This window comes from Xenopus laevis, chromosome 4S (assembly GCF_017654675.1).
Source record: "Xenopus laevis strain J_2021 chromosome 4S, Xenopus_laevis_v10.1, whole genome shotgun sequence".
Taxonomy (NCBI): domain Eukaryota; kingdom Metazoa; phylum Chordata; class Amphibia; order Anura; family Pipidae; genus Xenopus; species Xenopus laevis.
The window spans coordinates 82,861,836-82,887,550 of NC_054378.1; the positions used below are offsets into that span (position 1 = coordinate 82,861,836).

Genomic DNA, 25,715 nt, shown 5'->3' on the forward strand with positions numbered 1-25,715 from the left:
ATACGACAGGAAAGAAATCAGTCTGCCTGCTGTCCGTTTTATAGAATGCATTGTAAGCTTCTGAATTTTGCAAAGCATTGCCAAGTGTCGGTACATGGAAGCATATAATTATAGGTTTTGTGGTTAGAACACTTATGCTTTCAGCTTTAGCTCTTCAACATTTTCTGTGTGCTAAATAAAAATCGTTCCTCTGGTACAGATCCAGTTTATATTCTGTAATCCTTGTTTGTTAAAATATTGTAAGAATCCTATATTCACAGTAAGTGAATCAGTATTCACTATTGGAAAGATGCGTCTACAAAATTAGATGGAAAGCAAGTAGAGGTGTGTGATTAAAATAGAGTTGGGTGTTCCCCCAACAACAAGAAAGAAAGAGTGGAAGAGAGATGGAAAGAAAGAGTGAAAAAAAAGAGAAACAATAGTGTTACCAGTCCCAAATTGTGTTCTTGAGCTACTGGGTTAGCTATTGCAACATAACAAATGCAAGCATGTGGGTGTGTATATCACCATTAGGGGCTAACTTCAAAGTGCTATACCAAGTTGCTAACACTTCCTTTCACCTTATATTAGTGGCTACAGTATCTAAATGTAGGCATTAACTTGTTGACCATATAGGTTTACCCCCAGGTAGTTAATTAATAATTAATTACTAGCTACCCATTCTCCAGGGACTAAAGTAAGATACACACATCCATATAAGGATCGTCATTTTTGACTACAGTATGGTTTTAATATAGAAAACGAGGTTTTTACCTTTAGTAGATTGTTTTTATAGCGATAATAAAGTACGTGTATTTTAACTGTATTACTATATTGTGCCCAGCAGGGGCCGCCATCTACACTTTGTATATAACCTGTCTGTTTAGCTCAGGATGTATGCCTATGATTAAGGGAGTGATTCCCGAAACGAGTAGGACGTTGGATCCTTGCATGAGCCTGGAATAAAAGTATATTCCATGTACCGGTGTGCCGTCCTTCTTTCTTGGTGTCTAAGTGAATTTCAGCAGTGGGGACACTGCGGACAGAGCACCCGATTGGAGCAGCAAACAGGGAGAGTGAACCTGGAGCGGTCCTTCATTGTGGAGTTAAGTTCATTAACTTGTGTGCCCTGCTACCCACAACAAGTGAGGGACTGGTACTTGAAGGGGCTGTTCAGAGAAAACTTGCAATTGGTTTTAATTTTCTTTTTTTTCAGCGGCTCTTGTTGCTTCAGCCATCTGGTTGCTAGGGAATTAATTACCCTAACAACCATACATTAATTGGAATACAAGACTGGAATATGAATAGGAGGTCCTGAATAGAAAGATGAATAATAAAAAATGGCAATAAGAATAATGTGTAGCCATACAGAGAATTTGTTTTTAATAGGGTCAGTGACCCCCATTTGAAAGCTGGGAAGAGTAAGAGGTGGAAGGCAAAAAAAATGAATGCTTAGAATTGGCCATTCTAGAACATGCTAAAAGTTTACTTGAAGGTTAACCACCATTTGCTGTATTATGACTTCCAAAGCAGCCAAAACTCACTGGGGTAAAAGAGGGTCAGCATAATAAAAAAAAAAATGCAATGGTAACAAAGTAGTAGTGGGAGAACAATAGTGAAACAAAAAAACAGAAGAATCCAATAAAAGCACTCAAAAAGTACAATAATCAACCAAATACCCTCCCTCTTTATTGTCGTTTGTTTAAAATTGATCAAATCAGGTGTATGTTTACCTAAAATGGTATTCAGTCAAACCAGTGAGCTTTGAATGTTTCTAGATATTTATCCTTTGTCCTCATAAAGGTCAACCCAAAACAATAATTTTTTGCCTAATAAAGGAAAAATACAATTCTAAGCAACTTTGTGCAGTTTGCATTCATTACAAATTGTCTGTTTTTATTTGTATCTGTATTGCTACTGAACAGTGTTTGTCTGTCCCTTTCTATTCTCTGCCCTGATGGCTCAGACTGTTAATACAATGTAAGACAAGGCAACTGATTAACAGACCTGTCTTTGCGGGGGAACTAAAGGTAGCCATAGATACACCGATAATATCGCTTAAAACTAATATTCGATGCGTGTATGGCGATGGCGGTAGACGAACCGATCGAGATCAATTGGCTCGTCGGCCCAGCTAAAAAGGTTTGATTGTGCGCTTTTGAAGGCACCCGAATATTGAATCTTCAGATACAGGTAGAATTCTATTGTTTCAACCTAGATATCTGGCGATTTTGCTCTAACATGTCTGTATTGAAAACGAACAAAGGTTGCAGGAAAGATCTTAATTGTTACTTCTATGTCCACCTTAAGACTTTGGCAACTGTTTGAAAAGTAACAGGAGTTAAGCAAATGCTGCTTTCAAAAGCAATTGTTTTTACAAATAAAATTAAAAGCACTGCAATTCTTTTAATATATGCTTATAATTAGCATTTTCTATAATAGGCAAATTTTTATTTTGCACATTATATCTATTTACCCTGTTTTTATTTTTACACTGAACTGTTCCTTTAAAATCAGATTGTTGGCTCCCCGCTGGTGTAACCTCCAGTTATACTTCATCCTAAGTTTGGTTTATAAGTAACCGATATGGAGATGTTGAATTAAGACAACTATAGACATCATTTGACTCCATGTGTTCTATTTATGGTGCCACAATTTCCAGTCCCCCACTCATAAAACTCTGCTCTTCATGAATAGGGGTACTTGCTGGCCACAGGGGGGCTGGACTCTTGTCAAATGGGGACTGAATCCCTATTTGACAAGAGAATCAGACAAGGCAACCAACACTTCCCTGGTAAAACTAGTCTTAGCTTCTATGAGGTTGGGGGGAGCAGGAAGATGTGGGGGGGGGGATATTACCAGGTCCCTGCTAGAGCAATTTAAACTAGTAGTGACATTTTTTGTTATTTCTAAACAAGGAATTTATGATGCCTCTACTGTTATATTCGCTAATTTCAAATATCTTTACTCCCATTTACAGGCTTTTATTATTTCAATGTTCTGCAAGAAAAAGCCAGCAGGTGGTGATGTTGCCCTTTTAAAAAGATTGTTTGCCTACTTAAACTAAATATTTGAGATATCATGGGCACACACAAATGTATGTAGTTCTATTAAATTGTAGCTCAACTGGAGCAGGGACTGGTGTGAATGGCTGAAATTTGTCTGCCCTGTATAAAACCAAAGGATATTTATTTTAAACTCCCTTTGATTGTTCGGATTCGAAATAAATCTTCTCATAATTATCCCCATTTTAAAATCCTACATCATCTTTTAAAGAAGTGGTAACAGCATTTTATTACTTTGTCATATTAAGGGGCAAATTTATTAAGGTTTGAATTGAAAATTCGAATTTTCGTTTTTTTTTTTATGGTCAAATTTGACTGAATTATCCAAACTTAATCTGCGGTTTTTTTTTTGAATTAGATATTCAAGATGTATCATACTCTGGCCCTTTAATACTATTCACCACCTAAAACCTGCTGTAAAAATTAGTCCGAGTTTTCATAATAAATAATTGAATATTCGAAATATGAGTAAATTCGAATTTATGTGAGTTAAAAAAAAAACTCCCATGAATTCGAATATTGATAAATGTGCCTCTATATGTCAAGCTTTCATATATATGTATAAAATGATTATACTGGACCAGGGGCATTATATGTGACTAATTCTTTTCAGCTACAGGTTACTAATCATGTGTGAAAACTGTAGAAGGCAAAACATTATTCTTTCTACACTAATATAAATCCAATACTAACCTGACCAAGAGGTAATGCTGTAAGTATTAATGAATTGTTCAGAGAAAAGGTAAAGTATCCCTGTCACATGCCTTAAAAGACACTCATTAACTAGTGGTGACGTTTTGACCATGGCCTAGCTTTTAGCCAAAGGTCCCAAATACCATAACTATTCAAAAACACCTATAAAAGAAAAAAAACTAAAGTCGTAATAAAACACATACCATAAGATCACCAAGAAAATGCAAGTGAGCACTCCATTAACCCCAGACATGCCACAAAGATTACTGCAGAAATTAATAGATTAAAAGCACAACTTCATCTACACTTGCACAAGCAGAATACCACGAATATGCTATTTTCTAGTTTTCCCATGCTGCTCATCTCTCTTTGGGGAATATTTATCAAATACTGAAGATAGAGATCGCCACAGTCCTCTAGAGGGAAATTCCACCACTCTCCATTCATTTCTATGGGATTTTGAAAGGCATATTTATCAAAGGATGAAGTTTCACCCATTGATAAATACTCTTTTAAAAATCCCATAGAAATGAATGGAGAGTGGTGAAATTTCACTCTAGAGGACTGTGGCGATCTCTATCTTCAGTATTTGATAAATATACCCCTATGACTCCATTTGCTTAGCTTTAATCGTGTACAATAAAGATGTTGGTACATTTCACTGTGGAATGCATGGCTATATTACATTTCCCCAGTCCCTTGAAATGATAAAAACCTTGTCCAGTGCTGATCTGCAAGTTGCAAGCAGCAGTGGTGTCAATGGGCTTGTCTGCTATTTCTAGTATATTGTATTCTCAGCATAACTTTATTTCATGTAGGTGATTCAGTGCCATGTGCTAGAGGATATAAAGGGTTAAATTTAGGGATGCACCGGATCCAGGATTCGATTCGGCCACGATTCAGCCTTTCAGCAGGTTTCGGATTCTGCCGAATCCTTCTGCCAGACCGGCAGGGAGGGAAATTTCATGACTTTTTGTCACAAAATAAGGAAGAAAAAAATGTTTTCCCCTTCCCACCTCTAATTTGCATATGCAAATTAGGATTTGGTTCGGTATTCGGACAAATCTTTTGCAAGGATTCGGGGGTTCGGCCGAATCCAAAATAGTGGATTTGGTGCATCCCTAGTTAAATTATACTGTGATTTGGTTAGTAATCTTTTTATAGGCCTAGAGGCTCTGGTGCCATTCTGTCTGCTGAATTTAACACTTTTCAATACGGCAGCCTCATCCCCTGCTTTGAATTTCCTATCATACCCAGCCTGTTTGTTGCTTCCCCCCATACAGCCCAGAATGGGGATTAGAACAAAGATGAAATAACACCCTCTTTCTGAGGGGAGGAGTGAGAGAAGTCCAGGGAAGTATATTCAAGGGGGTTTGGAATTACTGGGTTGTTTTTTTTTGGGAGTCACTAGACGAAGAACAACCTGGCACCATGGGTCTAACCAGTTATTGGAATTTTAATCCACCCTAAGCAAAGCAACCATATTCTTTAATGGAAGGGAGACCCAGGGACCAACATTCCTCCCTGTGGACTTTTAGGGAACCATCAGCCCTGCTGTTCTGTGGAACCTGGAGGAACAATAACATCAAGTACTGCAGTATGCCAGTCTGTCTGTGGCTATACATGGACTAGCTATTGGGCTCGCTAACTAAATCATGCCAGTTGGTGGCGATAACTGTTACAAACGTATGTCTTAAAAAGACGCCGACATCTTGCACTTAATAATGACTAAAATTACTATCCTGACCTTTAAGTTCTCTTGTCTGAAATATATCATATTATGGCTTATGGTTCAGGAAGGCCTGTTACATAAGTGAGCGTTAGGTTACAACCAAAAAGGGGACATTTAAACTGCAATCTGGGACTGGGGGGTACTGGAATGATAATTGGGAGAGTTGGGAGGTATGCAGTCTTACTCACAAATGGCACATCAAGTCTGCATTCATGCTGAAATTTAGCTTTCCACCCTGTTTCACTCCTGACACTGAGCTTGGCTCTCTCGTATTCTCTGTACTTTACTTTAATTCAGTGCATGAAGTTTATTTTTGGATCTTGCAGTAAGTTCTACAATGACTCATTTCGGCAGTGATTGATAGGCCCGTTCTGTCATGCCATCGTACAATGTAAAGCAGCGACAGCTCGGATTCTCAGTGAAGCTTTAATTAGAAGGTCCTATACATTCAACTGGAGAAGTGTTGGATTGAGGTTTCATTGCTGTTTCTATAGTAACAACGTTTAGTATTTTTGATCACTTTATAAAAGTAGAAAGAATTTCTAAGAATATGCAGAAAAATGTAAACTTGTAATTAGTGCCAGAAATATTTTTTTTTATTATTTCCTTTTATTAATAACTGGATATATGTTGTGTGAGTGCTGTTGATGCATTCTAGTTATCAAGTAAACACAGAACACTTAAGAAATTGACAAAATCCTTTTAATTTAGTCTGTGCCATTTTTCCTATTCGTATTCTCTCATCCTGTATTGACCATCTGTATTTTAAGTCTAGGGACACCTGACACAGATATCGGGCCTGCGGAGAAACGCAGGCTGAGAATCCGCTGCTCTTCTGCTGCGCTGCATGCATTCTAAAGGCCTGCACTCGAATCCATGTAGTGTGGCTGTAGCCTATTACCAATCGACTTTTTACAAAGGCTTTTTTAATAGCAGCTGACATTTATATTTTTATGAATTTTAAACCGTGCCTTTATTTGCTCCTCCTCTAAATTAGGCATGAACCTTTCTTCAGCAGATCTAAGTATGCACGTCCATTATTTGTATTACTGCTTGTTTTTTTAAGACTCCTGTTCTGGCCCTGAGAGCATTTCTATAGGGTCTGCCATAAAGCAATACAGGGCTGCAGTAGAAACACTCTCAAGGCCCCATGACAGACACTTTCCCATGTAAGCACAAATGCGACTGCAACTTTCTATAAATGAAGTTTACCCTCAAAGATATAAGTGTATTTTACACAGTATTAGGTCAGTAACCCCCAGCAACCAAATTGCATTTTCAGCTGCAGGCTGAGTGTTTACCTTTTGCAAATTTTGTTTGTTTTTGCAATTTTAACTCTGTTATATGTTGATGCTAAATATGTATAGGTTTACCAAACTATGTGGCACAAAGTGACTGCCAAATGAAAACAGTGCTCTGGTTAAGGGAAACAATAGTTAATTTAAATTCCCCCTGTCAGTGCTATTTTTCCCTACCGGAATGTTGGTAGAAGAAATACATTTTTGACAATAGGTGGCTTTTAATGGGGTTGGTCAGTTAAGTTGTTTTTCAGATTGTTTAAGACATAAAGATCCTTTTTTTTCTTTTTTACTGTTTTTCCAAAATTGAGTCTGGCAGCTGTGATCCATGTGCAGATTCCGAATTGTTACAATTTGCTACTTTAGTTGATACATTTCTCAGCAGCATCTGTGGAATATTAGCAACTATTGTATCCATTATAATAGCTGAATTTAATGAAACTCAGGGATTATGCTCAGCAGGGCCAATGATAAGAAATGTATCAACTAATGTATCAATTTAGAACAGATTCAGAAAGACAAGTTGAAAAATGAAACAATTATTAAAAAACAGCCACAAATAGAAAATATAGAGTAATTGAAACAAGTCTGTTTCTGGTGAACTAGTTGAAAACACCTGAACTGAAAAAAAAAAGTGTTGGAAGGTGAACAACCCCTCCTGAACAAGCCTCCTGAAATACACTTTACTCTTAAGTAAAAGTAATGGGGACAAAGCGAAAAGGAACTCCTGAAGGGAATCTGATGATGACATTTCTTAGGGGGCACAGTTGGACTGTGGTCTAAAGGCCCCCATAGACGCGACGATTCTTCTTTGCGAAACGACCGATTTCAGCGCAGCCCGACCGATTCGTCAAATTATCGTGCGGTTAGTGGGATTCAAACGATCGAACATCTTACGATTTTTCGTCCGACATCTGCCAGGAAATTGATCGGCCAGGTTAAAAAAATCTTTGTCGGTCCCAGTACAATCTATGGATGTTTGCAGGGCCAAGCAGGCAGCTCCCCTTTGTTTTCCTGGTAAATTGGTCGTTTTAGTTGATGGACAGTTCGAACGTTCGTACGATGGTTCTCAGAAGATCTTGGTCTCACGATGTGGATTGGATCTGTTGAAAATCTGTACATCTATGGCCAGCTTTACTGTTCTGTTGGCACTGCTGCCTCCGCAGGTGCCAGACATTAACTATTAGATCATTGGAGCAGTAAGATCAAAATGGTCCAAAGGTGGCCATGGATGAACACATATAGAACAAGTGCTACTGGTAAATCCTAAATGGATTAATCCCTGTTGTACATATACTGTAATATTCAGTATGCTTCTGAGTACTTTTTTTTTGGCTAGCAAAATTACAGAACCTTGGTAATTATTTAAAACATTAAACCCAATATATTTGACGAATACTACTCTTTAAATTTAAATTCTTCTTCGAAAAGATGCAATTGTTCCTATTTCTTTTATCATTCTTAAAGGGGTGGTTCATCTTTAAGTTAACTTTTTGTATGTTCTAGAATGGCTAATTCTAAGCAAATTTTCAATTGCCTTTCATTTTTTCTTTTTTATAGTTTTTGAATTTTTGTCTTCTCCTTCTGACACTTTCCATCTTTGAAATGGGGGGTCACTGACCCCAACTAACAACAAATGATCTGCTACAAATGTATTATTATTGCTACTCATCTTTTATTATTTTTTCTTTAATTTTATAATTATTATTATTACTCATCTTTCTAGTCAGACCTCTCCTATTCACATTCCAGTCTCTTATTCAAATCCATGCATGGTTGCTAGGGTAATTTGGATCCTAGCAACCAGATTTCTGAAATTGCAAACGAGAGCTGCTAAATAAAAGGCAAAATAACTCAAAAACCACAAGTAAGAAAAAAAAATGAAAACCAATTGCAAATGTTCTCACTCTACAGCATACTAAGCATTAATTTAAAGCTGAACAACCCATTTAAGTTGATCCTGTGTTTTATGGTCTTCATCTAAGGGCCAGCAGGGGGCTTGGGAGGAAGGTACTGACTTTTTCGGGCACTCTGCATCCTCACTAGCTACACATGCTGAATGTCAACCCCAGCCTGCTGGACCACATGCCATTTGGTATCTTTGGCTTCCTTCTTGTCCTCAGAGCATGTAAGAAAAAAACTCTAAAAATAAAACTCTAAAAAAAAAAAATTAAACTCTGTGGTTTGCAAAATAAAAACATGCTGTAGGTATGACAGCTTGCCATGTCTTTGTGCAGCTTTATTTGTAGAAATGAGAAACTTTTTCCATCGCTGTGCATATTATACAGAAAGGAAATGTGCTTAATGCTTTATCCATCTGAGAATTCTTCAGCCATATGGAGAGGGAAGGCTTGCAGCAACTTTAAAACAAACTCCTCATTAAACTGCTAATTAAAGCAGTAGTTTATACAGCCGCAAAATATCTCTGTGACCTAGAATTTTTCTAATTTTAATTTTAATTACTTTTGAATTAATTCTTGGACTACTAATATACATATGGCCGTCTACAAGTACAGTCACAAGCAGTGTTAGCTGCAACTTCAGAGGCATTTGTAATTCGCTGTGCACTCTTTGTTTGCCAATACATTACCTGACCCTTTATAAACCCCCCATCTGCTCATAGCTGGACACTAACATAATCAATTTAAGGCCCAGACACCAAGTACACTTATATAGGTCAGGATCCTTTCCTTCCTTTTCTGAACTTTATATTATTTTCACCTTTCACTCATAAATAAATATACATACTTGCTTCTGATCTGACTAGCTTTGAGGTTGTTGTGTTCATGTTGATACACCACACACTTTTCCATAGAACCGTGCATATGATAAAATGATTTGGCTCAAGCTCTTGTCAGGCAATTTCAGTAATGTATATAGGGGTAATTTGGGATGCTTAAAATGCAGTGCTCCGTGCCAAAACATTCCAATGTGCTGTTACCCTGCACAATTTCATGCCATACAATTAAAGTAAAGCAGCATTCTAACCTAATATTTGCTGTTGAATTGTGCTACACAAGATAATACATGTTCACTTTTTTTCTCAGTACAGGTATTGACCCTTAACATATATTTTTTTTTATTATTATTTTTTTAGGGTGCAGCACTTTCTGATGGCAATTCATTTAGTCCTTTAATGCTAGCATCTCCATCATCCATGATAAATCAATATAAATTTGAAGATGAGCCCGATGTCAAGGATATTTTCGTTACTGTTGATGAGCCAGAAAGCCATGTAAATGCAATTGAAACATTTATTACATACAGAATTGCTACAAAGGTAAGTGAGTATTTTTGACCTTTACTTTCAAATTCAGTCATGCATCTGTTATTGCTAGCTTTCATTTCTTCTGAATTGGAAATTATCTACTGTCACATTATAGCTTTTTTAACAAACTCTTTACAGGGAGAGGTAGTAGTAAGTAGTAAAAAAAAATATCTAATTGCTTAGAATTGAAAAAATATATCTAAATTATGTTTTTTTTTTTCATGTAAAAAGTAGTCACATATTTTGATCACCCTTTCCATTTATTGTACTCATGTTGAACAAAGCTGTGTATTGATTTGAAATGCTGCTTGAGAGCAACTGTCAGTGCGTCCCTGCTATATATAGATTAAGAATACTTACCGTATGTAAAATCATTAAGTGCACCCATCATACCTTTAATTTTTGTTTGGAAAAAGGGTATAGTTGTATGTGCCGCCCCTGGGATCCTACAATTCACAGTGCTGAGTCAGCGTTCTGACTTTTACTCCCACACTTCTTCCTGTTATAGTTAGAGCTGCAGTATTTCTGGTCAGGTGATCTCAGAGGCAGCACAGAGACCATCACAAAATGGGGGTTCAAGGCAAGAGATGTAAAAGGGCAATATTTAGTGATATCTATATTCTAGATTGGTAAGATTATTTAATATTCCACTAAATGTGATATCTGTGAATCTGTTTCTTAAAGGGGAGGTTCACTTTTTGGACAATAGAGCTAATTTAACAGCCCATGTCATAAAAAAACATTTTTGTAATTTATCTTTATTACTTAAAATGTTTCCTTTTAGCGATGCATACCATAGAAGCAGTGGATTATCTCTGCAAAAACTCTCTGTTCTCTCCTCTGTTAAGTGATCATGGGACACACTCTGGGGGTTATTTATAAAAGTCCAATTTATCTCAATATTTTCTGCTACAAACTCCAATCAAATCCACTCGGGTTTTTTTTGCACTTATTCATTATTATTAAATTTTCCCGAATATTTTCTATGCAAAAAAAATAATCAGATTTTTACGATTTTTTCAGTTTTTTTTTTTCATCCGAAAAATTTGCAATTTATGAGCATTCTAAGCTCATCAATAGTGTAGGACTCACGAACAATGAGGGGCCTTGACGTGGCACGTGAGTTTACATATTTTGACCAAAGTGTGGTACTAAACACCTAATTTTTATGTAGAAAAAAACATTTTGAAGGCAAACCGTGCACTGGCAATTTTTCTCTTTTTTTTTTTTCTTTGTGTACAAATACCAGCTTTTTATCGTTTATAGCTGCTGGTCAACTCCAGAATGTGGGTTAGGTCAAGCGCTGGCACAATGGTGTTTATAGCAGCTGGTCAACGCCACAGCATGCGTTAGACCGAGCGCTGGTGATTTCTTCCTGTGTAAAGCTTGTATATGGTTTGAATAATTGCTCACTTTCATTTCCCCACTTTGTTTCAGACATCTCGCAGTCAATTTGACTCGTGTGAGTTTGAAGTCCGAAGGCGGTATCAAGATTTCCTATGGCTAAAAAGTAGGCTGGAAGATGCCCATCCTACCTTAATAATACCTGTAATTATTTGTTTTTTTTTAATTTAACATTATTAAATTATTGTATATTCTACATAGAAATTGCTTTACTTATGCAGCCTGTAATACTTGGCAAGTCACTGCAACCAAAACTGCCACCTAAGCAATTATGGGCAGTGGTGGGAGCTCCGTGGCTAATAAACAGGAGTTATTTTTAATTATTATGCTTTATATAGTTAATATAATTTAATCATAGGAAAAGGCTCATTAGAAAGTCTGGTTAGTTATTCACATTATCTCAGCCTGAGAGCAGCAGTTCTGATAACTATTGTGCTACCATGTATGTATAAGTAGTGCAGTCATTTTGACAGTCACTCTTAACTGTTAGGTGATGTTAACCATGCAGCTGTATACCCCAAAACTAGTAGTGTTGTCAAGAAGAGTTTGTGAAGCGAGTCTGTGGATGGTAGAAGGTCATATATGAATGATAAGAAAAAGTGATCCTTAGTATAGCTGTAACAGGGTTGCAGCACCACTTGCTACAGTAGGTTGAACATGATTTATAACCAAGCATTTGCCTACTATGTTTTCCAGTCTTTTTATAAGCCCCATCCCCCTCAGTATGTTGCTTGGACCACTCCCCTGTCCCAAACCACCTCCCATTCTTCACAGAAAATACTCCATGGCTTAATAACACATTTTTCCCTTAATTTCAGTACTAAGAGTAGTGTTTCAAAATTTTATAAAGATATATGATATAAAAAATAAGATTTTCATTTCATAATCTGCTGTAGCCCCTTCCAGAGAAATTCATAGTTAGAGGAATGGTGGAACGATTTACTGAGGAATTCATTGAGACTCGAAGAAAAGCTTTACATAAATTTTTGAACAGGATTGCAGATCATCCAACATTAACTTTTAATGAAGACTTCAAGATTTTCCTCACTGCTCAAGCATGGGTAAGTTTCTGGTACAATTACACAGCTACTGGAGTGTTAAACTGCAATCTGCTCTTTAAATGTGGTTTTACTTCCCCAGTTAAACCTCATTTCTGAATATATGATCCAATTAACTTTTTTTAAAAGTATGTAATTATACACAATAAACAATTATAACACCAGAAATCATCACCTATTTTGAACTTTTTGACTTTAACAATTTACATGTATTTTCTCTCCTACAGCATTTTAATGATATTCGCAGTTTTACACTGCCTGTATCATTCATTTGTCACAGCAATGTAGGGGCGGCCAAGAGAGGGTTGAGTCATGGATGCAGGCAGCTGATCCAGACACTGTGCTGTACAGTTTTCCTCTCTTCTGTTTACTGTTAATGCCTTAAATCAATGGCTTAATCATTTGGTGGTCAGCACAGTAGCTTGGTTCTGTTAGGGAGAAAGCAAGATGTCTGCAGTGTCAACTGCTAAAATCATCAACGAATCATAAATGGCATCATTATAAACAGTCGTTGGTGATGTTGTCATTCATAAACATTGTTTGAACTTGACACACTTATATATTTATTAAAGAAATAGTGCACCCTTATTTTAAAATATGTATTCGATCTAGACCTTTACTTTCTAGCATGAACATTCTTGTGGTACAGGCTGGTTGCACTGTTATAGTAATAGTTTAAAAAGGCCAACGGTTCTTCATTTGGTGTTGGGATATTTTTTTCTATTCTAAAAAGTTTGTCCTTTCAACATGCTCTTTCAGTAACTGGGAAAGTCAATTTCTTATCATTTGGTTTGAGATTTGCATTGGTTATACAAATACTTTAAGAAATCTATTTGTGCCAGGGTTGTTGCATTGAAACTCTGTTAAAAACAAGACAAATATGTTTTATTCTCTTGGTAAATATATGGAAAGTGTTAAATCAACAGGTGTAAGCACAAAGTTAAAGGAGCCAGCTATTAATTTTTTTTTATTTGGTCACAAATCGGTTAAAGAACTGCAGAATTCTATTTATGAAGGTCATTACCTTGGCTAGAGTGCTCTCATGTGCTAAAATCAATTTGGACTTTATTTCTAGCTGTTAAACATAATCTTTTGCAAAGCATCTAAATGATGGCTGCTCTCCTTACTTTTCCTACTATGAAAGTGTTTTAAAGTACTAAAAATATATTGTACTGTTGCTCTGCAGTGATACTGCTCATGTATTTGCTTCAGAAACTCTTCTTCAGTTAATATAAACAAGTTGCTGTGTAGCCATGGCGGCAGCCATTCAAAGCTAAAGGAGAAAATGCACAGGATACACAGCCGATAATAGATAAACTCTGTAGAATACAATGGGATTATTCAGATTCTATCTGTTATCTATTGTATATCCTTTGTTCGCATAGCTTCCCCCATGGCTACACAGCAGCTTGTTTATATAAACTATAGTTGTCTTTCTGAAGCAAACACACAGCATATTATATGTCAATTACTTTTAAATGCTTTAATTTTTTTTGTGTTACTGGCACCAGCTCTCTTTATTCAGCAGCTCTCCAGTTTTCAATTTCAGCAGTCTGGTTGCTAGGGTCCAAATTACCCTAGCATCCATGCATTGATTTGAATAAGAGACGGGAATATATAGAAGAGAGAGCCTGAATAGAAAGACGAGTAACAAAAAGTAGAAATGACAACAAATTTGTAGCTTTACAGAGCATTTGTTTTTAGATGGGGTCAGTGACACTCATTTGAAAGCTGAAAAGAGTTAGAAGGAGAAGGCAAATTAAAGTGTTGTTCTTAGAAATGGAATTGTTCCTGCAATCCTCCATAGACGCTCTGAAATCCGATTTGATTATTTTCAGTGCTTGTATACTACAGACTAAAATGTTGTATGAATGTCAGGTTGCATAATAATTCAGCTGGACTTCACATTAGTTAAACCGCTACAAACTGGACTTTATTCTTACATCAGAGAAGTATTTTATTATGACTATTATCTGTGAAATAGGACATTGCATATTGTATTTTTTATTTCTTTTGCAATTTAAAATTTAATAACAAAAACACTGAAGCTAGAGGGATACTTAAGTGTAAAAGCATCCACCCTATACTTCAAAGCAAACCAGTTCAGTGTCAAATCTCAACAATGTATCAAGTATTTAAAACGTAACATTTAATCTACTGATTAAAAAGTTGCAAAGCGCTCAAAACCACACACCCACTGCTGTTGAAAAATCACAGCAGTGCTGGACAACTGTCCATAAAAAACACAGGGTGGAAGCTAGACTTCTCACCGTCCACCAATGCCGCGGCATTGGTGGACGGTGAGAAGTCTAGCTTCCACCCTGTCAGTACGTAGCTAGGTAGTGTCAGCACTTTGGGGCAGAAAACGGAAGGGTGGGAGCGGGTGATGCTACCCCTTGATTTATGCACATTTGGCTTTAACTGGGTTTTGCATTCAAGCATATACTTACCTCATTGGTCCACCATTTGCAGTTTTTAATTAAGTGTGTTTTTTATGGACAGTTGTCCAGCACTGCTGTGATTTTTCAACAGCAGTGGGTGTGTGGTTTTGAGCGCTTTGCAACTTTTTAATCAGTAGATTAAATGTTACGTTTTAAATACTTGATACATTGTTGAGATTTGACACTGAACTGGTTTGCTTTGAAGTATAGGGTGGATGCTTTTACACTTAAGTATCCCTCTAGCTTCAGTGTTTTTGTTATTAAGTTTATGCTTTTTCAAACCTGCGGTGTCCTTAAATGTAAATTAATTACCTATGGGCTCCTTATTTTTCTGTGCAATTTAAAATTTATAAGGAGTCAGAGTCTGTACATTTTTGGAGACTCCGGATACCCAAAATTGCCTCAGATAATTTCCAAATATCCTAAACCGATCCTTATCTTTAGTGACTTCTCATGTTCAAAATACAGGATGGTGTCCGTTGGCCTCTAATTGATTTGCTGTTTATTTTTGTTCTTGCTGGAAGAACATACAAATAAATAACAGAAACTGTGTCTGATGAAGCATTCAGTTGTGACTTTAAATGTGAAAATGCAGGCCGTGAAATATAACTTCTATGGAGAATGAGATGGTGTTTAATGTGAAATGTTTTAATCCCCCCCCCCCCCCGTTCCCCCAATAAATGTAATCTAGTACAGTGGGGAGCAATGTTTATACCTACACCTTTTTACTTCAGGAGTTAACGTCTCACAAGAAACAAGGCCCTGGTCTCTTCAGCCGAATGGGACAGACAATCAAGGCTGTGGCTTCATCTGTGAGGGGTATTAAAAATCGGCCTGACGAGTTTACAGAATTGGGGGAATACGTTGATGCTTTCAGTCAGAAGATAAACGTACTAGATAAAATATCCCAAAGAATTTATAAAGAACAAAAAGGTATAATTTTATTTTAATTTGATTAACTAATACTGTCTCTAAAATTGTGTTTACTTCTACCTCTGGCTTTCGAAAAAAGGGAATACCCCAGTATGCTCTTTGATGTAGCTCCCAATTATGTGATGCATATGGTGTTCATCAAAAGGGTAGTTAACTTTAATTTGTCATAGAATAGTCTTCATTTTTATATGTTTATAGCTTTTTAATTATTCCTTTCCTCTTCTCTTTCCAGCTTTCGAATGTGGATCACTAACCCAGCAGTCAAAAAAACTATTGCTCTTATAAGTTATGATTAGGTATTTGTTTTCGTACTAGTTTCATTTTCTTCCTCGCCTTTTTTCCTAGGCTATTATGAGGGATTGAAGGAGTATGGCCCTGTTCACACTTTGTGGTCTGCATCTGAGGAAGAACTTGTAGACTCTTTAAAAGGGATGGCCAACTGCATTGATAAGTGCTGCAAAGTCACAGACACCCTGAATTTGAAACTCTCAGGAGAATTAATTCCAATCATTCATGAGTATGTTCTATACAGTGAAACACTTTCTGTAAGTGAACAACTGTTTTTTGTTTTTTACTTATGTTTTGATGGATCTCCTTTGCATAATGATAATTGAATTAACAGAAAATTGTGTGAAAAAGTAAGTACACCTAATGACAAATGTTTTGCATTGTTAATTTATTTAAAATTATAGATACAGGTATTTGATCTTTGATAAAGATGATATAGCAAATGTCTTACACCAATTACATTTTCTCGCTACGTCCCTATGTCCCTAGGCAGAACAGGGTACACAAGGGTTAATGCCATCTTCCATCTAGGAGGCAGGATGGATTCAGAAAGGACAAAGGACAAGGGGAGTTTTTGTGTTTGTGGACCCCCCCTTCCTGATATTAGCCCCTCCTCTGTCCTTTTCCATCCTGCTAACTGGAAGTAGGATGTTTAAGAGCTTAGCTCCCCACATCATTTTTTTTAATTAATTTATTTTTTATTATATGGAGATACAATAATGAGAGAGAGAAATTCTGTACAAGCACTACATGAATATGCATGTTTCAGTGCTGCCTTACAAAACCTTAATAGGTATGCCTCAATGCTGCATTTTGGGAGGTTAACTGGCATGCTCCGGTGCTGCCTCAGCCATTTTTGGCACCCAAAGGCATGCCTCAATACTACAGATCACACAAGGAATGCTACAGTGCTGCCTTGTTCAGAGGGACACAAGCAGACATGCCTATATGCTGCAGCACTATGAGGCTTTCCTGCTACCAGAGGGAATGACCTAAGAGAACCGGTGAGTGCAGAATACACTCTCCGCTCTCAAATGGCAAATTCCCCTCAAACGCGAGATGGCACAATCAAATCTTGTACTAATTTGCTTACATTAATGGTCTGCCATATTGATGTTGGCCCTGTGCGTCCAACTACACGCAGAAATTTTTTGGAGTACGTCACTTCTTCATTGTTCCCTCGTGGACCTTGCCTCTTAGGCTTGACCTTCTTCAGGGACCCTGCTACCACCTCAATCTAACCAAGTTCTCAAACCTACATATCCTGGTGTAAACAAAGATCACTGAAATACAGTCTGCTAATTTCCTCTTCTACTGATTTTCCTCCAAACAGGCCTGTATTTCCTCCAAATGGGCCTGGGCCATGGCCTAGGAGTAAAACCTCTCAAAGTTCAAATCTCCTCATTATTGGTATTCTTCCAACGTCCATTCATCCATCCAGATGTTAGGACACTCCTTCAGGCCGCAGGACAATTGAGGCCACCGTATCGCCAAGTTCTACTGATTCTAATATTTGCAGCTACTTCTTCTATTCCCTCCTCTTTTTCCAGCTCAGGGTCTAACCCTTGTGTACCCTGTGCTACCTAGGGAGGTAGCGAGAAAAGGGTATTTATTTCCACTCACCATTAATTCCTTTTCTCGTAGTCCCATAACAGCATCACAGGGAGTTTGCGTCCTTTTTTCTATTACTTTTTTTCCTTACCTATCAGCATTGCTGTGCTAGAGGAGGGGCTAATAGTAGGAAGGGAAGTCCATTAACACAAAAGACTCCTCCTTGTCATTTCTGATTCCAGCCTGCCTTCTAGATGGAAGATGGCATTAAACCTTGTGTACCTTGTGATGCCTTGATGGGACTAATTGAAAAGGTTTTAACGGTGAGTGGAAATAAATCCCTTTTGCAGTCCATTTGGCAATTTAAAGGTTTTGAAGGTTAATTCAAATAGTACAAAAACCAGCTTGATTCGTACATTAATTTAGTAAAGCAGACGCAGATTGGGAGTCTTCCGATATGTGGTGGTTCATTAGGGAGGTCAATTGGTGGATTGGCATCTAGCCAAATGACCCCTATTTTCTCGAATTTCTGCAGGGAGCCTCTAGCAATATATATTAATTTAATCACTTTATGATTATAAGTTTATTTACATAAAACCATGTTGCTTTCTAGAATGGATACTGTGGACTAAGTCATCTACTAAACCTAGTAGGCACACTTGGGTGGATTTAACTCCGAAAAGGGCTAGTTGTTCAGCTAAATAATGTCCTATATTTATCAATTTTGGTGCAATCCCATGTCATATCTGCAAAACCATGTTGCAATAAGAACATTATACAATTTTGTTGGTTTTTTTTTTTTCTTTCTGTTGTTTATCATACAGCTGTGGAACAACCCATTTAAATCAGTTGACACAATTGTGAGCATAATTTTTGGGGACTAAGGTTCCACATGCTAGACTCTCATAGTTATTGACGTGTGTAGTCAATGTTACTTATTGCTCTTTGAAAAGCGTACCTTTGTTGTAAAAATCTATATGGCTGTGGATTAGGTTTTTCGAATATTTATTTACAAAATAAAAACAACTTCATTAAATTATTGAGCCATTTTATACCTTTGTAGTAGCCACTATTAACAGTTCCCCCAGTATGTAGCATTACAAAGTCCACAAATGTAAAAAAAAAAAATTTACGTTGGTTGTACTTTTTCACATGCCTGTAGTTAGACAATTACAACTTACTGTAGTAATCATTTTACATTTGTGAGTTTCATGTATATTTATACTTTTGCAGTACTGTGTATTTCAGTTATAATTCTGGTAACTGATATAATGGCAAGTTTTCAAAAATATTAGTATTACTATTGTGTGATTGTATTTGTACTTGTTTTTTTTTCTTAAAGGGGGTTTTTAAAAAAAGGGACCAAATACAGGCTGAGTATGATTATAAAGTTGAAGCTTCAATCAACAAAAAGGCAGATAATACAGACAATGTAAGTATTTAGAACCTCTGAAACGGGTATCAACTTGTAGCTTACATACATGTAGTCTAGGGCCAGAAAGGAGACTTTGTGTGTTTCTCTATTGCTGCTGCAGGATGAGCAAATGTCTGCTTCAATTTTTTTTAAATGTATTGTTAGAAAATATTTAGTGTAATGACATTCATACAGTTGTGACAAAAATGTTGTAAGTTGTCTAAAATCATTGGGTTGATCTGATCATCTCATTTTACATTGTCCCATCACCATATTTTGCTACAACCTCAGACCTTACATAAGACATTTAAGTAGCAATTCCTTAAAGGAGAACTAAACTCAAAAAATTATAATTGCTAAACATGCCATGTTTTATATACTTACCTTATTGCACCAACCTAAAGTTTCAGCTTGTCAATAGCAGCAATGATCCAGGACTTCAACTTGTTACAGGAGGTCACCATCTTGGAAAGTGTCTGCGACACTCGCATGCTTAGTGTTCTCTAAGCAGCTATTGAGAAGCTAAGCTTGGTGGTTGTTGCAAATTATCAAGCAGAAAATGAGGTTGGCCTGTAATATAAGCTGATGCTTCAAGGCTGATTATTACATTCTGATGCTAATTGCACTGGTTTCTGTGCTGCCATGTAATAATTATCTGTATTCATTACTAATAAGCATTATATTGTGACATTTATATTCTACTTGTACCTGTATATTTTAAGTTGATCCCTAAGCTCAGTAAGTGACAGCGGCACAGAGCATGTGCAGCGAATCAGCAGAAAAGAAGATGGGGAGCTACTGGAACATTTTGGAGGCACAGATTTTTACTGCTAAAGGGCTGTGGTTGCTTGGGCCCAAAACATAATGCACAGCATTTCAAGCCTAATTCTTTAGTTAGGCTTTAGTTTTCCTTTAAGTATATGGATATTCAAGGAAATTCCTTAAGATGTGCTAAACAAAAAAAACACAAAAAGCGATGGTGGTTAATGTAATATTTTGCAAAATATTTTCAAAGTGTTCTCAGCTTTTTAATTTTTAGTTTTTTACAGAGCTATATGATGATCACCTAAATCACTGTACTTGGCAACTGAGCAGAATTTTTGTTGAGATGTGTTAATAGCATCGTTCAGTGTATTTGCCTACCATTTATTTAAAAAAAATCTATGAAAGCATTGGGTGTCCATAATTCTCCCTCCCCTTTACTGGGAAAGCAAAATATGGTTGCCTCTCTAGTATAACACTTATATTGTCTCCTCTTAGGTGTGTCACTTTTATTATAAGTAGACTAATATTCTGAGACAATTTTAAACTGGTCAAAGAACCCATTTGAATGCTGGAAAAGGCATCAAAAGACCATTAAAGGATAAACTTAACCCCTAAAATGAATATTTAAGCAACAGATCTGTGTGCTGCCTCAGATCACCTGACCAGAAATATTACAGCTCTAACTGTAACAGGAAAAATTGTGGAAGCAAAAGAGAGAACTCTCTCTGTTGGTTCATGTGACCTAAAATTTATGATTTGTTTGGTTAGTTGTGTGCACTGTGAATCCTACGATCTCAGGGGGCGCCCCTTATTTTTTTTAAATGGCAATTTTCTATTTATGATTACCCAATGGCACATACTACTAAAAAAGTATATTATTATGAAAATGGTTTATTTACATGAAGCAGGGTTTCACATATGAGCTGTTTTATGCAATATCTTTTTTAGGTAGTTTTCCTTTAAAAGATAAAAACAAAGACCGATTGAAAAATGACTAACAGGGCATTCTAGAACATATAAAAATGTATGTAAAGGTGTAAACTACCATTTTAAAATGGGCATGCATGCCTAGATTTAGCATGAATGGCCTTATACTTATAAAAAACAAATACATGGTTCACTGTTTTCTGATGTTATTTTTATATATCTTTATCTTGCCAGCTGTAATATCACATAGTATATCATTTATGACACATGGCTAATCGTTAATTGTATTAACAATATTTGTAAAATCTTGGTATTAATTTTGCAAGAATGCAGCATCTGTGATAACTGTATATCTGTAGCTATAAATCAAATCATTCAGTCTCTCCAGTTACAAAACCACCATAGATGCCAACATAATGAGCAGGCTTTATTATGTGCCAGTATTAAAAGCTTCTGTGTAGAAAACACAATCTGTGAGTAAATTTCAGGTTGTTCTTGCCCAAGGGTATGTTCGTTTGGTTTGAAATTTTTATTTTTGTCAATAGAGCAACAGATGGTTTACAGTGGGGAAGAGAGAAAGTATTCCTCAAAAACATCCTATCTAAAGATACTGTAATTGTTTTCTATATGTACTTTTATTAGTCTGTATGAACTACAGAGTGGAATAAAATAAAAGATACAGTAGTTTAAAGAAAAATGGAAATGGTGAATTCAGAAGTATTTCCAGCACTTCAGTATTTGTCCTATTTCCTTTCCTAATGGTCACGGAAATGCTAATCCAAGCCAATAAAATTGTCAATTCATCTGAATGTATCCTGTTATTGAGCAGTCGAACGTGTTCATTTTCAGTGGTGTCCAACTCCTTGGCAAATCTCGGAGGCAGCACTGAGCGCTAAAATCCATCTGAATTGTTAATCCTCAATGCATATCATATGCAGGGATTAATAATTTGGGCAGTTTTTTCCATACTGGAATGATCTGCAAAAATATTGCACATAATTTATTTTCTTTCAACTTTTTCTTTTACTGTGCTATATATTTAAAAATGTAAATATAACCGTAATATTTTCAGATAATGTTAAAAGGAGAAGGAAAAGCCTATTTACTTGGGGGTGCCAAAAGATAGGCATCCATTAAGTGATTGTAAATACTTACCGTACCTGAAACCCCGGGCTGGTGCTCATATCAGGAGATATGTGTACCAGATACGGTACAGGGCCTCTTCCAGGCTTGCTTTTTCTTCTTAATTAAAATAGCCGACTTCTTTGTTAAAGTTCATCGTTTCTTGCTACTGTACATGCGCACCCATGCGAAGAAAGATAAAGAAGGAATCGATCACACGCTGGAAGAAGCTCCTGAACGGTGCAGTTTTCTGCTGATAGGACCACCAGCACGGGGTTTCAGGATAGTATATTCACTCAGTTGGAGTGCCTAACTTTTGGCACCCCCAAGTTAATTCAGCCTTTCCTTCTTCTTTACAATTGGTGAGGTCTGGCGTAAAACCTTCTTTTAAAAAAAAAGGCTATGACCCAAGTTTTTGCTATTTTAATGTCCTCTACTTTGTAGTACCATTCTTGACCATAATCAAGAAATGTATTTTATCGATATATCATAAGCAGCATTATTTAAATTACTGCACTGGTGTGCTACATGTAACTTTAGAATTGTTCTTTCTAGTAATGGTTTTCCTGTTTTTTGTTTTTTTTTTGGTTAAAAACTGAAAGAAATTAAGAATATGATCACCTACTGTCTGAATTCATCTCTTTATAGCTTAAAGAAGAGATCGAGAAACTCGAAGATAAAGTTGAATGTGCAAATAATGCTCTGAAGGCCGACTGGGAAAGATGGAAACAAAACATGCAATCTGATTTAAGCGCAACTTTTACCAATATGGCAGAAAACAGGATAAGCCATTACGAAGAGGTAAGCTTTATGTGAGACTATTCAAATATAATGGGCACATGTGACTTTTGAAACAATTATGACACATTGGTCATAATAACCTGGTCATTTTTAATCTCCAGCTTTAACTTTTAGGATGCTGGTGGATGGAGAGGAAGTCTCTCTTGCAAGTGGCAAAGCTACCAAAAAACCCTTTGCATGGGGGTGCAGTTAATGTAAATGGGCACCTCTAAATCACACCAATTGTGTGATTGCCTAAAAGTTGCCTTAAAGGAACAGTTCAGTATGAAAACTGGGTAAATAGATAGGCTTTGCAAAATAAAAAATGTTTCTAATATAGTTAGTTAGGCACAAATGTAATGTATAAAGGCTGGAGTGACTGGATGTCTAACATAATAGCCAGAACACTACTTCTGCTTTTCCGCTCTCTTGGTTTACACTGACTGGTTACCCTGGTTACCAGGCAGTAACCATTCAGTGACTTGAGGGGGGGGGGCACATGGGTCATATCTGTTGCTTTTGAATCTGAGCTGCATGCTGAGGATCAATTGTAAACTCACCTAACAGATATGTCCCATATGGCCCCCCTTCAAGTCAATGACTAACTCAGAGTTAGAGAGCTGAAAAGCAGAAAGTAGTGTTGTGGCTATTATGTTACACATCCAGTCACTCCAGCCTTTATACATTACATTTTTGGCTAACTAACTACCGTATATACTCGAGTATAAGCCGAGTTTTTCAGACCCCAAAATATGCTGAAAAACTCTACCTCGGCTTATACTCGGGCCAAGCGCAAAAACGGTCGCCGGCGCCTAAGAATAGTCGCCAGCGTCCAAGAATAGTCTCCAAGAATATTCGCCGGCGTCCAAGAATGGTTGCCGGCATCCAAAAACGAGACGCTGGCACCTCCAATGGGAGCAGAAACCCTCAGTTTTTTTTATTGAAACTTACCAGAAGTTGCTGCATTTCTCACCCTCGGCTTATACTCGAGTCAATGAGCTTTCTCAGTTTTTGGAGGTAAAATTAGGTACCTCGGCTTATACTCGGGACGGCTTATACTCGAGTATATACGGTATATTAGAAACATTTGTTATTTTGCCTAGCCTATCTATTTACCCAGTTTTTATTTTTACGCTGAACTGTTCTTTTAAAATGCAATGTTCATATGAATAATATGTTGTATTTTATCTGCATATGTTTTTGGCTGCCTTGTTTCGTATAGGAGACAGTGCTCTGTGTTCCATTTTCGTTAATGTGCTGTGCACTTTATATCTGTGCATTTCACTTTTCCTGGGCAGTGATAGGGACAATGTCTCGTAAACAATTCTATGCAGAGGTTCCTGTAACTGCTCGGTGAAGGGCCTACCTGCTACATATTTGCTGTAATTTGTTAAATAATAGATTAGCCAAGGGTGATTTACCCCTGGAATACTGCTGGAACTCTAAAGAGGGTGCAGCTGACAAGCGCACTGTGTGGGATTTGTCTCCCTTCATATGTCTGTTGGAGAAATTTGCATATAAATGGATGAGCTTAGAAAATACTGTTATTTTAAAAGCTTTTTAGATTTTGATCAAACCATAATTATCTGTATATGTAAATGTTAAATTTTCTCGTATCACTTGAGTAACTTTCCTAGAAAACTAAAGTGACATAACCTTGAGGTCTTTTTGAATGCTAAACTGCAAGGGTTTATATCAATCTCAATTTACTGTAACTTAAATGAGAAAGAAAGCTACTGAGGCAGTTTATTGACAATAAATTAGCCACATTAGTGCAAGATATAACACTATATTTATTCTGTAGAATGCTTTACCATACCTGAGTAAACAGCTCTAGAAGCTCTATTAGTTTAGGATAGCAGCTGCCATATTAGCTTGGTGTGACCACTTCCTGCCTGAGTCTCTAGCTCTAGGCTCAGATTTCAGCAAGGAGGGAAGAGAGGAGCAAACTGAGCATACTGAAGCCCAAGCCCTGAAGGTTTAAGATGAAAACAGGAAGTCTCATACACAAACCCATGTGTACACAATAGGAAAAAAATTTGATGTTTCTTTTGACAGAGGACTCAGAGCAGCATTACTGTGAGGGTTTACTAGTGTATTTATTTAGACCTTTCTGATTGAGCATACCTAGTTTTAACCTTTCCTTGTCCTTTAAGGATGTAAGGAAATCACAGGGTACAAAATATATATAAATGTACACAGTTCTTCATAAGGCCGACCTACAGTTTTGTACCTTTCCTACAACTCAAAAATATTTAGCTTAATTATGATATTGTATAATTGGAATAATTCTCATGATTGTTTTCTTCTAGTGCCTTGCCTTATGGGAGTCATTCCTTTCTTCTCAGACATGTGATTTTCAGATGGACACAAAAGAATAGGAGAAATCCTGAATCTCTATAATTTAGTATATGCACTACCACATTATATTGCTGACTGACCAAAGATATGTTTCTTAACAGAGGCCATTTTTAAGTTGAACTATTTCTATTCCATCTGAATCTGTCATTACAAAGGCACTTGCCAAAACCAAGTGTTTTCTTCCGATCTGATGAACTGATGGTTAATTCAGGGATCAAGTGTTCAGTTATCAAGCTATTCAGTAATTTTTTTTTATATGAGCAAAACAGTATTTTGAAAGGGCTATGTAAATCAAGTATCTTTCTTGAAACTTTTGTATTTAGTGAATGTTTTAAATATTATGTTAAACAAATCCTTTTAATTAAAACATATTTCTTATGCTTCATGTGAACTTTGTCCTAAATTATTTCTCAGTAAGTTGATACGTGTTTAGAGCATTGATGCATCCATTATAGCAGTGTTCTATGAGTCTATAGAATGCTTATGCACAAACATTGCTGTTCCATCTATAAGTGTGCATTTGAATGCAAAAATTGGGGTTTTGCACCAACTCTGTAGCAGATGCACATGAAAAGTATGGGTGGTCAATGAGGTTGTCAAGCTCCTGTATGTCATGATTGTAGTAGTATGTGGGTA

General features: G+C 36.7%; 1 protein-coding gene across 2 annotated transcripts in view; it reads left to right on the top strand.

The window, feature by feature from the left end:
• snx7.S (sorting nexin 7 S homeolog) overlaps positions 1–25,464 on the top strand; it is a 36,340-nt gene extending 10,876 nt beyond the window's left edge. The window contains 8 exon segments of one of the 2 annotated variants that reach the window (NM_001091476.1): positions 9,865–10,047; positions 11,473–11,583; positions 12,336–12,500; positions 15,673–15,871; positions 16,217–16,416; positions 19,053–19,142; positions 22,587–22,739; positions 25,031–25,345. In NM_001091476.1, the coding sequence (NP_001084945.1) occupies positions 9,865–10,047; positions 11,473–11,583; positions 12,336–12,500; positions 15,673–15,871; positions 16,217–16,416; positions 19,053–19,142; positions 22,587–22,739; positions 25,031–25,099 (1,170 nt within the window). In that variant the 3' untranslated portion in view covers positions 25,100–25,345. 2 annotated transcript variants of the gene reach the window in all.
• The last annotated feature ends 251 nt before the right edge of the window (positions 25,465–25,715 follow it).